The sequence below is a fragment of the Tenrec ecaudatus genome, chromosome 16 (genome assembly GCF_050624435.1).
Source record: "Tenrec ecaudatus isolate mTenEca1 chromosome 16, mTenEca1.hap1, whole genome shotgun sequence".
Taxonomy (NCBI): domain Eukaryota; kingdom Metazoa; phylum Chordata; class Mammalia; order Afrosoricida; family Tenrecidae; genus Tenrec; species Tenrec ecaudatus.
The window spans coordinates 5,642,043-5,653,917 of record NC_134545.1 but is presented as its reverse complement, the minus strand read 5'-3'; the positions used below and the strand labels follow the sequence as shown (position 1 = coordinate 5,653,917).

The 11,875-nt window shown below is 54.4% G+C and overlaps 1 protein-coding gene across 1 annotated transcript in view; it reads right to left on the bottom strand.

Moving 5' to 3' along the window:
- Window positions 1-4,927: 4,927 nt before the first annotated feature.
- VPS37B (VPS37B subunit of ESCRT-I) overlaps window positions 4,928-11,875 on the bottom strand; it is a 28,950-nt gene continuing 22,002 nt past the window's right edge. The window contains exons 2-4 of the mRNA XM_075534833.1: window positions 7,533-7,704; window positions 7,244-7,326; window positions 4,928-6,842 (exon numbers count right to left, since the gene is read on the bottom strand). Coding sequence (XP_075390948.1) covers window positions 6,369-6,842; window positions 7,244-7,326; window positions 7,533-7,704 — 729 coding nt within the window. The 3' untranslated portion in view covers window positions 4,928-6,368. The remainder of the gene's footprint in view (window positions 6,843-7,243; window positions 7,327-7,532; window positions 7,705-11,875) is intronic.

Here is an 11,875-nt window from a genome sequence, read left to right as displayed (position 1 = left end):
AGGAAGGTTGAGAACCGCTGGACTAGAGAGATGACAGGTGAAGAAGGATAGAGGACCACACTGAGGGAGAAGAGAAATCCAGGTGGTGGTGATGAGTGGTGGAGTTGGGGGGTGGTTGGGTGGTTGAAATTGCTGAATGCAGTTGGTGGTCTGAAATGTAAACCTCCCCATGAAGCAAGTCATGGCAAGGATGGACCTAGAGAAATCATGTTGAGTGAAATCCGTTCATCACAGAAGGGCAAATGTTTACCAGAGCACTGTTATCAAGGGGAGAAGTTTAAAAACAAAACAAAACAAAAAAAAACCACACAAGACAAAGACACAGCAAATAGAACAGATTTTGGAGACTACCCAGGTGGGGAGGACAAAGGAAGGACAATAAAGCAACCAGCTAGGTTGAGGATGGGTGTTAACTGGGGTGAAATGGAAGATTTCCACAAGTGAGAGAAGTGAAATCAAGGAGTGGGTGGGAGGTCAACTAGTGGGTGTGGGGGTGAGAGCTGATTAAGGCATTGAATGCAAAGTTGGTGATCTGAAACGTCAACTTCCATGTTATTTCTACCTCAACATTTGAAACAAAACCCTAAGCAGAGGTTCTACTCAATCCTACAGAACTGTCCACATCAACTCAATGACAGTGGGTGGGTATAAGAAGAAATGACCTAGCCAAATACACAAGTGGGCAGAAAATCACCATCAGTAGCATCAGCTGGCAAAGGCAGGTGCGGCTGATGTCAGACATGCCTCCATCCTCCAACCAGCCCTCCCAGAGCACTCCGCTGGGCTTGATACTATATTACAATGGCCACGTAGAACCCACAGACCATACTCATGGTTATGGGGCTTACTAAGGAAGTTAACAGGTTACAAATGGTCAGGATGGGGGGACAGGCAGGACAGCCTCTCTCTGGTCTCCAGCCACACGGCCCACTGGGCTCTGCCCTACTCCTGCTATGTATGTCACAAAGCTCTTTCAGGACTACCAATAAGGGCACAAAGGGCACGCCACTCCACAGAGAGCCTCGACCCTGACTCTGGGTCAGCACCCCGTGCCTGGAAGCACCCCCTGCGGCAGCCAGCCTCCTGGCCACAGGCACTCGACTTACCTTGCTCTGTGGGCTGGAAAGTGCTGAGGCACTCCTTGGTCGTCAGAAGTGGTCGTCTGGAGTTAGGAGGCCCAGGACAATCAGACCTACAGGGCTCAAATGACGCCCTCCTCTCACTGGCAGTGAGCGCCCTTCTTCCTGCTCCTGGTGGCTGATTTTATGCTCACCCGGATGGCCAGCACAGGTAGCTCTGATAACAATCACACACAGGTGACTCAATATGATCAGCATCTCTTCCCCACCTGCTCTTACCCTGAAAAAGCCAGCTGCAGTTGTCACCAGACTAGCTAAAGGAGCCACATTCGATGGGAGCTCATCAAAGGAAAAAATGAGAGCCCATGGGGCAGGGAACAGAAGGTGGGGGTGAGTGGCAGTGAGGGGTCTGATAAAAGTATAAGCAAGCCTGAACATCTAAACAACAAGGCAATCCAGTTAAAAATGGGCAGCGGACACAAACACGCTTCATTAGATATTCAGGTGGTCAGCAAACAAGTGAAACAAATGAAAACTCAAAAGCCCCCCCATCGAGTTAGTCTCACAGATGCAAATACGAGTCAGTGAGACACAAGAATGAGACAGCTCACCTCAGCATTATCAACTTAAAAAACCCTCAGCAAAACAAAGGCGGGATGTGTAAAGCTAGACGCTCAGACTCTGGAACCACCACTGTGAAAAGTGGTATGGCACTTCTTGAAAAAGGAAAATATAGCTTACCACATGATGTAGCAAGCCCACCATTGGGTCGACAGCCTAGAAAAGAGCCGTGCCGTGAATAGAGACGTACACACACACGTTCACTGAAGCACCATTCACAAGAGCAAAAATAGAGACACCTCAATGCCCACAAGTGGAAGAATGGGTAAGCAAACTATGATGCTGTGTGAGGCAGGGCTCTCTAGAGAAACAAAACCAGGACACTAATAATCTTAAATATATTTATATAGATAACATAAGAAATACACAGTTAACTAATCTATAAAGCAGTACAAATGGCTCAGTGCAACTCACTTCCATGAGACAGCTAGTCTGCTGGCAGTCCTTCAAGTCTGGAGGGCCGCCGGGTAGTCCTCCAGGGCGCAAATCAGGCTCTCCGGGCACAGGCAGCAAACAGCAAGCAGGTCACCAACAGTCAGCCAGATGACAGGGTCCGACGGTCCCCAGCTCGAGATGTAAATTCCAATGGTGTGGCGAAGCAGGTGTTGAAGTAACTTCAAGTTACAGTGACACAGTCCATGGGTAGGTGTCCCACAGGTAGTGTAGCTTGCAAATGGAGGCACGGAACAAGCAAGGCTGCACACTCGTCCGATGGTCAAAGAGCAAGAGAGAGAGGCGAGGCTGGCGGAGCAATTTACCTCCCGGCCCTTCAACCAATCTCACATGTGTTCATCGGCCTTGTTGGCGCAACAAACCTATCACAGGTGCGCACACACAGTGGGACACTCTGCAGCATTTAAAAGTTGTAACTCTGCAAAACACCTCACCGCATGGATGAACCTGCAAGACGACATGCTGAATACTAAAGGACAAGCATTTTATGAGGCCATTATAAAAAGTCAAAGGTGTTCACATTAAAGTACTCTCCGATGCCCCAAGTGGGAGGTTGGGAGGGTCAATTACTAACTAGAGGGTAGATATGTTAACCTGAGTCAAGGGGAAGGCAGGACACAGCAAGAGGTTAGCAAAGGCAAAAAGGGCACTAGAGAAAGAGGAGGGAACAGAAGAGAACGTGAAGATCCAATCCTGCAATCCTCCTGAGTTGGTGCTGAAGAAGTGGCCCACAAACATGTGGGTCTGACACAGGGTACTCTGTGTATTCATCTATTTCGCGCATCGGTCCTTGAATACGGCACGGGGTTCACATTATGGAAACTTCTGGACCTAGCTCAAGCATCTTGAGGGGAGAGTCACTGAGCCTGGGATTTAGGCCAGCAGTCTTCAGGGACAGGCACCAAGGTCCATTGGCAGACTGATACCCACGATGACAATATTCAACATCCTACTTTGCTGAGCTGCAACTGGGTCTTAAGCTGAACAGCCATCTAAGGTCCATCTCAGCGGGGGCAGTAGCCAGTGCTGCAGCCCCTGCCTGGGGCCTCGAAGGACAGTGGTGCTGTCCTTCCAGTGGCAGAACTGTAGGCACTGCCCTTGGGCATTGGATGGAGGACATACAACTATAAACTGATTCGTGAACTGTAGCCAATGGTTGGGCTGGATGGTCAGAGACTTAAACTGGTGACAAGGTTAGGTGGAGTTACATGAACACACCTCTCTGGGTCAAAAAAGTGAAGATGTTTGTGATTCATGGGAATGCTCACCGAAGGGTGACCCCAACAGAGGAGGATTTTCACAATCAGGGGGCTAGGATGCCATAGTCTACGAAACCAACTTTCCCCAGCCATTCCTGCTACTTTGCGTGAGCTCATGAGCCAAGTAACCGTGCTTACAAGATGGTTATGCCAGCAACGTGGGCTTCTGCTCACCCAGGACAGCCACTCTCCCAGCAGCAGACCCAATACTGAGCCCGAGATGGGGAGCCATTCCTTGGGGGTGACCAGCCAGCAAGCCACGCGCGGCAGGTTGATTACACAAGATCACTTCCATTACAGAAAGGGCAGTGCTTTCCTCTTGCTGCCAGACACTCTGGATATGGAACTGCCTTCCCTGCCTGCAATGTTTGACAGTGCTACAATATGTACTTAGAGACTGGCTCACCCACCGGCCTCTGGTGGTCCACACAGCATGGCCCTACAGCCAGGGACTCACTTCACAGATGAACTGCGGACATGGGCCCGTGCGCAGGGAACCCATCAGTCGCATGCTTCCACTGTCCTGAAGCAGCTGGTTTGATAGGATGGAATCATCATCTAAGGATACAATTCTAAATAAGGATTGGGGGTGGAGGGGAGGGTTGGAATAAAGAGGAGCTGGTATTAAATTCAAGAAGAAAATGTTTTGAAACTGATTGTGGTAGCAATCGTACAATCCTGCTGGATGTGATTGAACTATGAAATGTTATCTGCAAGAGTTCCCAATAAATGATAAATAATACACACTAAAACACAATTCTGGCACCAGCTAGGTGCGACAATACCTCATAGCCCTGAGACAGTGTTCTCCAGGAGGCTGTGTATGCTCCCAATGTGTCCAATATATGGTGCTGTGTCTCCCAAGGCCAGGGCTCACGGGTCCAAGAACCAGAGTGCAAGTGAGGGACATTACTCCCATCAGCACCTGCTCCCCCACCCAACCTGTCTTGGCAGGGCTCACTTTGCACCTTGAGGCACATGTCCGGAGGTCCCTAAGTAGAAACACTAATGCTGTAAGGCAGATGAGGCAGAAAGGGCAGGACGTCAGCTGAAATAACAGCCAACAGGAAGCCTATAGGAGAAGAGGATCACCATGAGTTGGGGGCCAACTTGGTGGTAACAATCACCACCGACCTCTGCTGCCAGCCTTTCCTGCCCCAAAAGGGTTTACACTTGTTCCTCCCGTCCTCTGTGTTGTGCTGGTCACAGACCTAGACATCACCCGGTGCCCTGGCATTACAACTCACGATCCTGCCAGCTCTGCCTTCAAAACACACCCCATTCTGCTGGGACCACTGGCAAGTTTTGGAACTACAAGGTGATAACCATACAATTCAGTGACTGCAAGGGGCTTCAAAGAGCTGCAGTTCCCCGTGTACTTTTGGCAGCCTCCTCGTACAATTACCGTCACTGGGTGACAGACAGAAAAAAAAAATGGTTAAAACTGCAGCTTTCACATTATATGTGCATTTTACAATAAACAAACACACCACTTGCACACACAGGAATCAAAGCTGTTGGGATTCTACATTTATTTAAAAGACCCACAGAACATCACAAGCGGCTTCCACTGGTCGGCCAGCACATGGTGGTGGTCCCACTGTCCTCCATACGCTTGGGACCGGCGGTCTTCCCCAGACAAGTCTCCTGCACTGCTGCTGGTGCCGGGCAGAGACTGAGATGTGCCCTGCAGCCACCTCCAGTGCTTTTCCCGGAACCTGTTTTCTGTGGGAAGTCTGGTCTCTGTACTTGAGAGCCCAGCCTGGACCTGGATGTGGACGGGCAGCCAGCCTGGGGTCTTTCACAAAGCCAACTGCCTCGTGTGTGCTTTTGGCACCGCTTCCACTGCCAGGCCGGCAAGGAGTGAGTGGCACCGACTGGAGGGTGGAGGCTGGGTTGGCTGAGCCCACCCAATTGGCATGGCAATGACTCATCCTACAGAGGTTTATTTGAAAAAGTGACACATGATACAGCAGAGCTCAATTTTCAGGGGCAGGCCAGAGGACCCTGCCACCTGCCCTGCAAGAGCCTGTCACTCTGGACAGTGCCACCCAGATGGAGGTCACTCAGATGCTGCCTGCTGGGTGGCAGGAGAAGGCAGGTAGAGATCCCACCACTAAGTATCCAAGTGTGGGACCCCCTGAGGGGGAAGTCTGGGCATCCTCCGATCCAAAAAGTATCTCAGAGGCCTCCCCTGTCCCCTTCCAGCCCACTCCCCAGGGCCAAGAATGCTGACTAAGAGGATCCTAGTTCACGGGGACAGGGCAGGCCTCCAATACCACCCAAGGAGCACATACCCAGGGCACCTTCCCTGAAAGCAGAGTCCCCCCACAAGGCACTGGGGGAGGGGCCGCTGCTCCCAGGCCGAGGCGGCACTAAGGCACGGCACAGCCCACTCCTGCCCCCCCCTCCGCTGCACCTGTCTGTGCAGAGCAAGAGCTGCACAGTTAATGAAGTTTCCCTGAATAGTTGTGTCAATGTCAAAAAAGTTGGTTTGTCCACCAATACAAAAGAGGAAGGGACCCATGTAGTAAAAATATTTAGGGAGTGTGTGTGGCTAGGAGTCAAAAGGGCACCCATCTGTCCTGAGTCCAGCTCGCACCCAGCATGAGCTGCCAGGGCTCTGAGGTCTCGGATAGTGACCGGATTGGGGGGTCAGGAAAGGAGTGGCTGAGGGGCCCCTGCCAGGCCAGAGACACTCCCCGAATGGCTCTCCAGGAAGCAACCAGGAAAGGAGCCAAAGGCAGGGCAGCGCCCACCCGCCCCCAGCTGCACAGGCACCAGTCCACTGGGAGGGCACAGGGCGGGAGCCAGGCTCCGTCAGGATGATGTCCAGACGGCTCTGCAGCCGGACAAGCCCAAGTGACACCAGCCCGCACAGTCGTGAACAGAAACACTGCCCACAGACCCACCACTCCACACCAGATGTGCAGCCGGGTCTTGGGTAGGCTGGCGCTCACTGCAGGATGAAGCCCGGCCGGGGTGGGGGTCGCTGTGGGAGGGCTGGGGGGTAGGGCGACACGTACTGCGGTGAGAAGCCCTGCTGGGTAGGGAGGCCCACTCGCGGAGGCAGCGGGGGGCACTGCAACCCAGGATATGGAAGGGCCTGTCCTGAGCCCGAGGCTGCTGTGAACGGGGTGGCCAAGCGTCCTGCCAGCACTGGTGGCGGTGGAGGGGGCAGGCGGCGGGGAGCCACGGCAGGCAGCCCACTGGCGTCGAGCATGGGGCAGGACAGGGGGGTGGCAGGCGCAGGCAGCCGGGGGGGCGGCAGAGGGGCAGAGGCTGGCGGGAGTCTCTGCCCCTTTAGCACCAGCTCCTGGAGCTTCTCGATCTTCACTCTGCGCATGTGTGCCAGTTTCCGTCGACTCTGATAGACATCGATGAAGGAGTCCAGGGACACCTCTCCGTCCAGAAACTTCTCTGCCATGTTCTGAAAGACACAGCAAGGTCAGGCAGGCAGGGAGAAGTGGGTGGGACCGTTGGGAGTCCTTTCAATGCAGGGGCTCCCCAGCCCAGTGGGCCCGCTGGTGTTGCAGGGACCAGCAGCTCCAGCCAGGGTTCTTGGGGGCTGCGGCATGGCGGCCCTGGCTGGGGGAGATGGGGATGGGTTCATCTTCTAGAGGCTCAGTCACATCAGATGGCATTGTGCCCACCCTTGGACTTGAACTCAGAGCAGATGGGCATGAAGCCACCAGCTGTGAGACACCACATACACACTCTCTCTCTCTCTCTCTCTCTCTCTCTCTCTCTCTCTCTCTCTCTCTCTGCCCCAGGCCCTGCACAGACCCTGCTCACTGCCCAGGTGACCCAAAGTTCAGGTACTGGCCTTACCTCCGTGTCTTCCTCAATCTTGGCCCCTTCGGCTTGAAGCAGTGCCAGGAGGGTCTCTAAGGAAGCGCTGTTGGACTGTCTGTCTGCAAGAGGCAGGCAGAGTCAGGGGAGGGGGCACCTAGACACAGCCTCCCCACCACAGTGCTGGCTGGCTGGTCACCAGCAGGCTACCCAGAGAGCCACAGGGAAAGGCATCCCAGAAGTGTCCTGGGCCTGACACTGTCCTGTGGCACTTTGTGTGTCCTGCCCTGGCTCTCCTGTTCCTGGAAGGCCCTCCGGGGAAAGTTACCTAGTTTGGTCTTCTTTATCTGATAGGCTTCGCAGAGCAGCTGCAGCTCCTGGTATTTCTGGGACAGGCTGGCTCTCAGTGAGTCCAGCTGGGGCTGGTACAGCAGGTTCCCTTCGGCCAGGCTCCGGTTGCTGGTGAGTGTCATCTCCTTGCTGAGCTGCAGGTTCTGCGTCTGTGGAGGGTGCACACAACGAAAGCCAACAGTGGGTTAGTTCGTCGCCAGTGCAGAGGTCCCTGCTCCCCTGCCTCAGAGCCCAGCCACACACGGGGCCGGAATTCCAGGACTCCCAGCTAGCACCGTGTGTAAGGTAGCCGCTCCCGGGCCGACTCTGGCCCTGCAAGGCCTTGGTTCCGACAGACCCCTCTTCCTGGGGAGTGGGCTCTCCACTGCCACTTTTCTCCCCAAAGTAAACAGTGAGAGGGTTCCAGGCTGGACAGGCTGAGGAAGTTACTCTGAGGAAGTCGGAGAACACTCAAATCGGGGGGGGGGGGGTAGGGGGGACTGACCCCAGGTGTCACGATGCCAAGTCAGACTTAAGCTCCCGGCTTAGAAACTGTGATAGGTTTTTTGGGGCCAACATGGCTCCCTTAGGAACATGTGGGCTGATTTTAGCCTGTCAGTAAGGTTGTTGTTTGGTTATATTGGAGGCTGGCCTCTTTCTCTATCTCCCTGGTGATCGGACCAGCACGCTGCCCCAGTTAGCTGCTCTGCCTCAACCGTGTGTCGTGCTCCACATGGCCAAGGTTCCATGTCGCTGTGATGCTCCCACCCTGCCGTGTCTGCTGCGTGGGGGCTGGCACCACACCTCCAGCCCACCTCTCTGAATGGCTGCATCATGAGACCTGCTTGGCCACACTGGAGTCCTGCCCTCCACTGCACCCTGCCCCTTCCTTCAGCTTCCCCGTCATCTTCTTTGCCCTTGAGCCAGCGGCCAGATAATGTAGAAAGACCTTCCGTCTATTCAGTCCCAGGAAAGGGCGCTGGGCCGAGCCCTCTGTACTGCTGTGTGCACTAACTTGCTCCTGTGTTCCTTTTTACTATATAAACCTCCCCTTTCCCATGTAAGCCTAAGTGTCCTGGTCGTGTTTCTCTAGAGCCCTGCCTAACACAGAGATCACGGGAGAAAGCCAGTGCCCTGGGACTGACTCCACTCAGAGCCTCCTCCTCTCTTCCCCCCATGCTACAAGTTGACTGGCTCCTGGCTAGTGGTCTGACACAAACCTGAGCCCAACGCCCCTGCGGCACATGGATGCCAATTCAATGACCCCACACAGCAGAGCAGAACTGCCCCAGAGAGTTTCCAAGGCTGTCATCTTCACAGACACAGACTGTCTCTGTTCCCAAGGCACGGCGGGTAGGCTAGAACTTCTGGCCTTTAGGTTGGTAGCCGAGTCCTTTATCCAGGGCGCTACCAGGGTCCCAGCTGACAAACCACGTCCAGGGAGTTCAATCTGACGCCTAGGGACCCTGCACGGGGTTTCCGGAGCCTGTGCTCTTGACAGCAGCAGACAGCCTCCTCTTTCTCCCCAGGGACCAGGGGTGGGTCTGCAGCCCCAGGCTGAACACCCACAGGGCTTTCTGGGTGTTTCCTTCTTTGTCCGTGAAGATGGTGCCCACTCCCGAGACCTCAGTAAGCGCTGGGGGCCAGGGACAGGTGAAGGGCAGCGCTTAAAGAAAACCACAGGTGTAGCAGCCCCCGCCACCCCCCCTCCCCAATGCATCTCCATCATACAGTCTAGACTTGGGTTTCTGCTGCTCCTCGCCTGCTCTTCATGGGTGCTTCTTAGGACCTTCAGGAACTCCAGCCCAGTCCACTCCGCTCTCCTCCCACCTCTGCCCGGTTTATCTTAGGTGCAACTTCCTTGCACTGCATGGAGCAGACTCCTGACACTCACACTTATCCATACTCAGGCGACTTGCAGCCAGGCCTGGAAGCCCTGAGCTCAGGGCTCTGCTCATGAAAACCCATCTCTCTCCTGGGTTCTAGGACCCCTGGGGCTCAAGGTCAGGATGAAGCGGCTGCTCGCAGAGCTGGAAGCTAAGTGTCCTGTCTGTTCTTCCTGTGGCTTGAGGGGTGAAGCTGAACTCTGGCTTCCAAGAGGGCAGTCCTACCTCCTGCTTCACACAGCAGCCACCTCCGAGAGCACACAGAGCAGGGCAGCAGGCCTGGGCGGGCCATGCCATACACCAGGGTTAGCATCTGCACCCAGCACTTCCCAGGTGCTAATAGCAGCTTGTGTACAAGAGCCAGACCCTGCGAGCCAAAGGGTGAGAAGTGGCACACACTGCTCCCCCACAGCCAGGGACACTGCCCTGCCATTCTGACTCCCCGCGGCCCTCCAGGGCTGAGGAGGAAGTCCCGTGGGCTCCACAGGTTGTGGTTTTAATGGGAGTCGCAGGATGGAGAGGACTCTCCCGCCGCCAGGCTGGGTGACGGCCCGGGGATCGCCACCTCACTCCCCAGCACTCTGGGTGACTCCACAGTTGGTGCCCAGTAAGAAGCTGAACTAAAAGAAAGAAACTGGCTGCTTGTCACTGCTCGCTGAGGGGAGGGGAAGACACTGCTCAGGCCCCTGGGCCCAGCATTAGCCGGACCTCAGTGAAGTCTTCCTTCCAGAAGCATCTTACTGAGAGCAGCTGCTCACTGCCAGGCTCTGCATGGGGCACAGTGGCACCCCTTGGGGCCCTCGGGCAGGCTGAGTGAAAGTGGTACACCATCTGACGAGGGCATTCTTGCCTGGTGCCAGGCTCACTTTCAGCTCTCCCCACGGCAGCCCCCCTCAGGCACCTGCCAGGCATCAGACCCCAGCCCCACCACCTATCCACAGTGGCCCTCTGTCTACCCCCATCGCAACCTGAATCACAACCAGTAAACATGAAGTCTGTGTCTTGCCTGGGCCAGAGCCCTGGAGGGCAGGGCACTGCCCTCTTTTGCAGGAAAAAATCCTGGTTGGTGCTGGCCACTCAGCCAGACACCAGACATAAAGACATGCTAGGATTCACTCAAAGCCATGTCAGGTGGGCATGGTGAGTCATAAAATATGGAATAACAATATACTAATACACTGTGCTGTTTAGCCATTAAGTGCCCTGAACCCCACACACAATGGGATCGCTGTGGCCGTGTGGTTCTCCCTGAGCCTCGCCCAGGGCCAGTGGGGCATTCTGAAGAGGGGTCTGCCCACGTGCCCTGCAGGCAGCACCTGTCTCACTGACAGGCACACACTCCAGCAATGTCACCAAGTACTACTCCCTAGCTACCTTCTAGCCATGTCACCTTGCTAGAATTGCTTCAGGTCACCAGACCGCTAACCTTCAGCCTGGTCGGTCACAGCGGCCCCTCAGAAGCAAAGGCTGTTCCACCACTTCTGTGATGACCTCACTGTGGTCTGTCTGATCCCAATGCAGGGACCAACCTTACAAGACAGGGTAGAGCTGCCCAGAGGGCTTCCAAGACGGTCAATCTTTCTGGAAGCACATCACAGGTCTTCTATGACAAGGCACAGTGGGTGGGCTCGAGTCTCAGTCTACCTGAGAACATTCCCGGAGATCGGCCACCCTGCAGGTCCCAGCTGACTGAAGTCTCATGCTTGCCAATTTCTAGTATTCCCCCCTCCCCCAACCTCCTTCCAGGTGATGGCTGAAATTGAAACCCAAGTCTCGGTTTCCTGGTGACTTTCATACTCTTTGTTCTGTCTGTGGGAAACCACCACCCTTAACCATCAGAAATCACCTCAGTGGGAAAGAAACCTGTATCAATTCAGCAACACAGTTGGTTTCACTTCAGTTTTTCTGCCCTTGCTGAAAGCAAATCCAGATGTGGGGCAGCAGCATGTCCGGCAGGTACATCATTCTCTCTGCCCAGCGACCCACATGTAGAGAGAGATTGCCGGAAGGATGTCTGCCTAAAGCCAGCAAGCGCCATCTCTGAAGCGTGTATTTCTGCTTGATTCATTGTAACCATCTCTGAAGAGTGTATGTCTGCTTGATTCACTGTAACCATCTCTGAAGAGTGTATTTCTACTTGATTCGTTGTAACCATCTCTGAAGAGCACTTTTCTGCTTGATTCATTGTAACAGGAAAGCACACCGGCTTTGTTTCACATTTCAAGGTCTCTCCTGCGTCAGTAGGCAGGTGGAAGTCAGAGCTCAGATTTCCAGTGGAAGCTGCTACCCCGGAGCCTGGCCCCTCCTTCTGTAACTGCACTCCTGCCTTCCTAGGCAAAGAAGTCAACATTTCCCAGCTGAGTCTTCACTTTTTTTGGAAAATACTCACAGCGGTCCTCATTACACTAGAATATAATGCTTCCCATAACAAGGGAAATGATAGGATTGAATGATG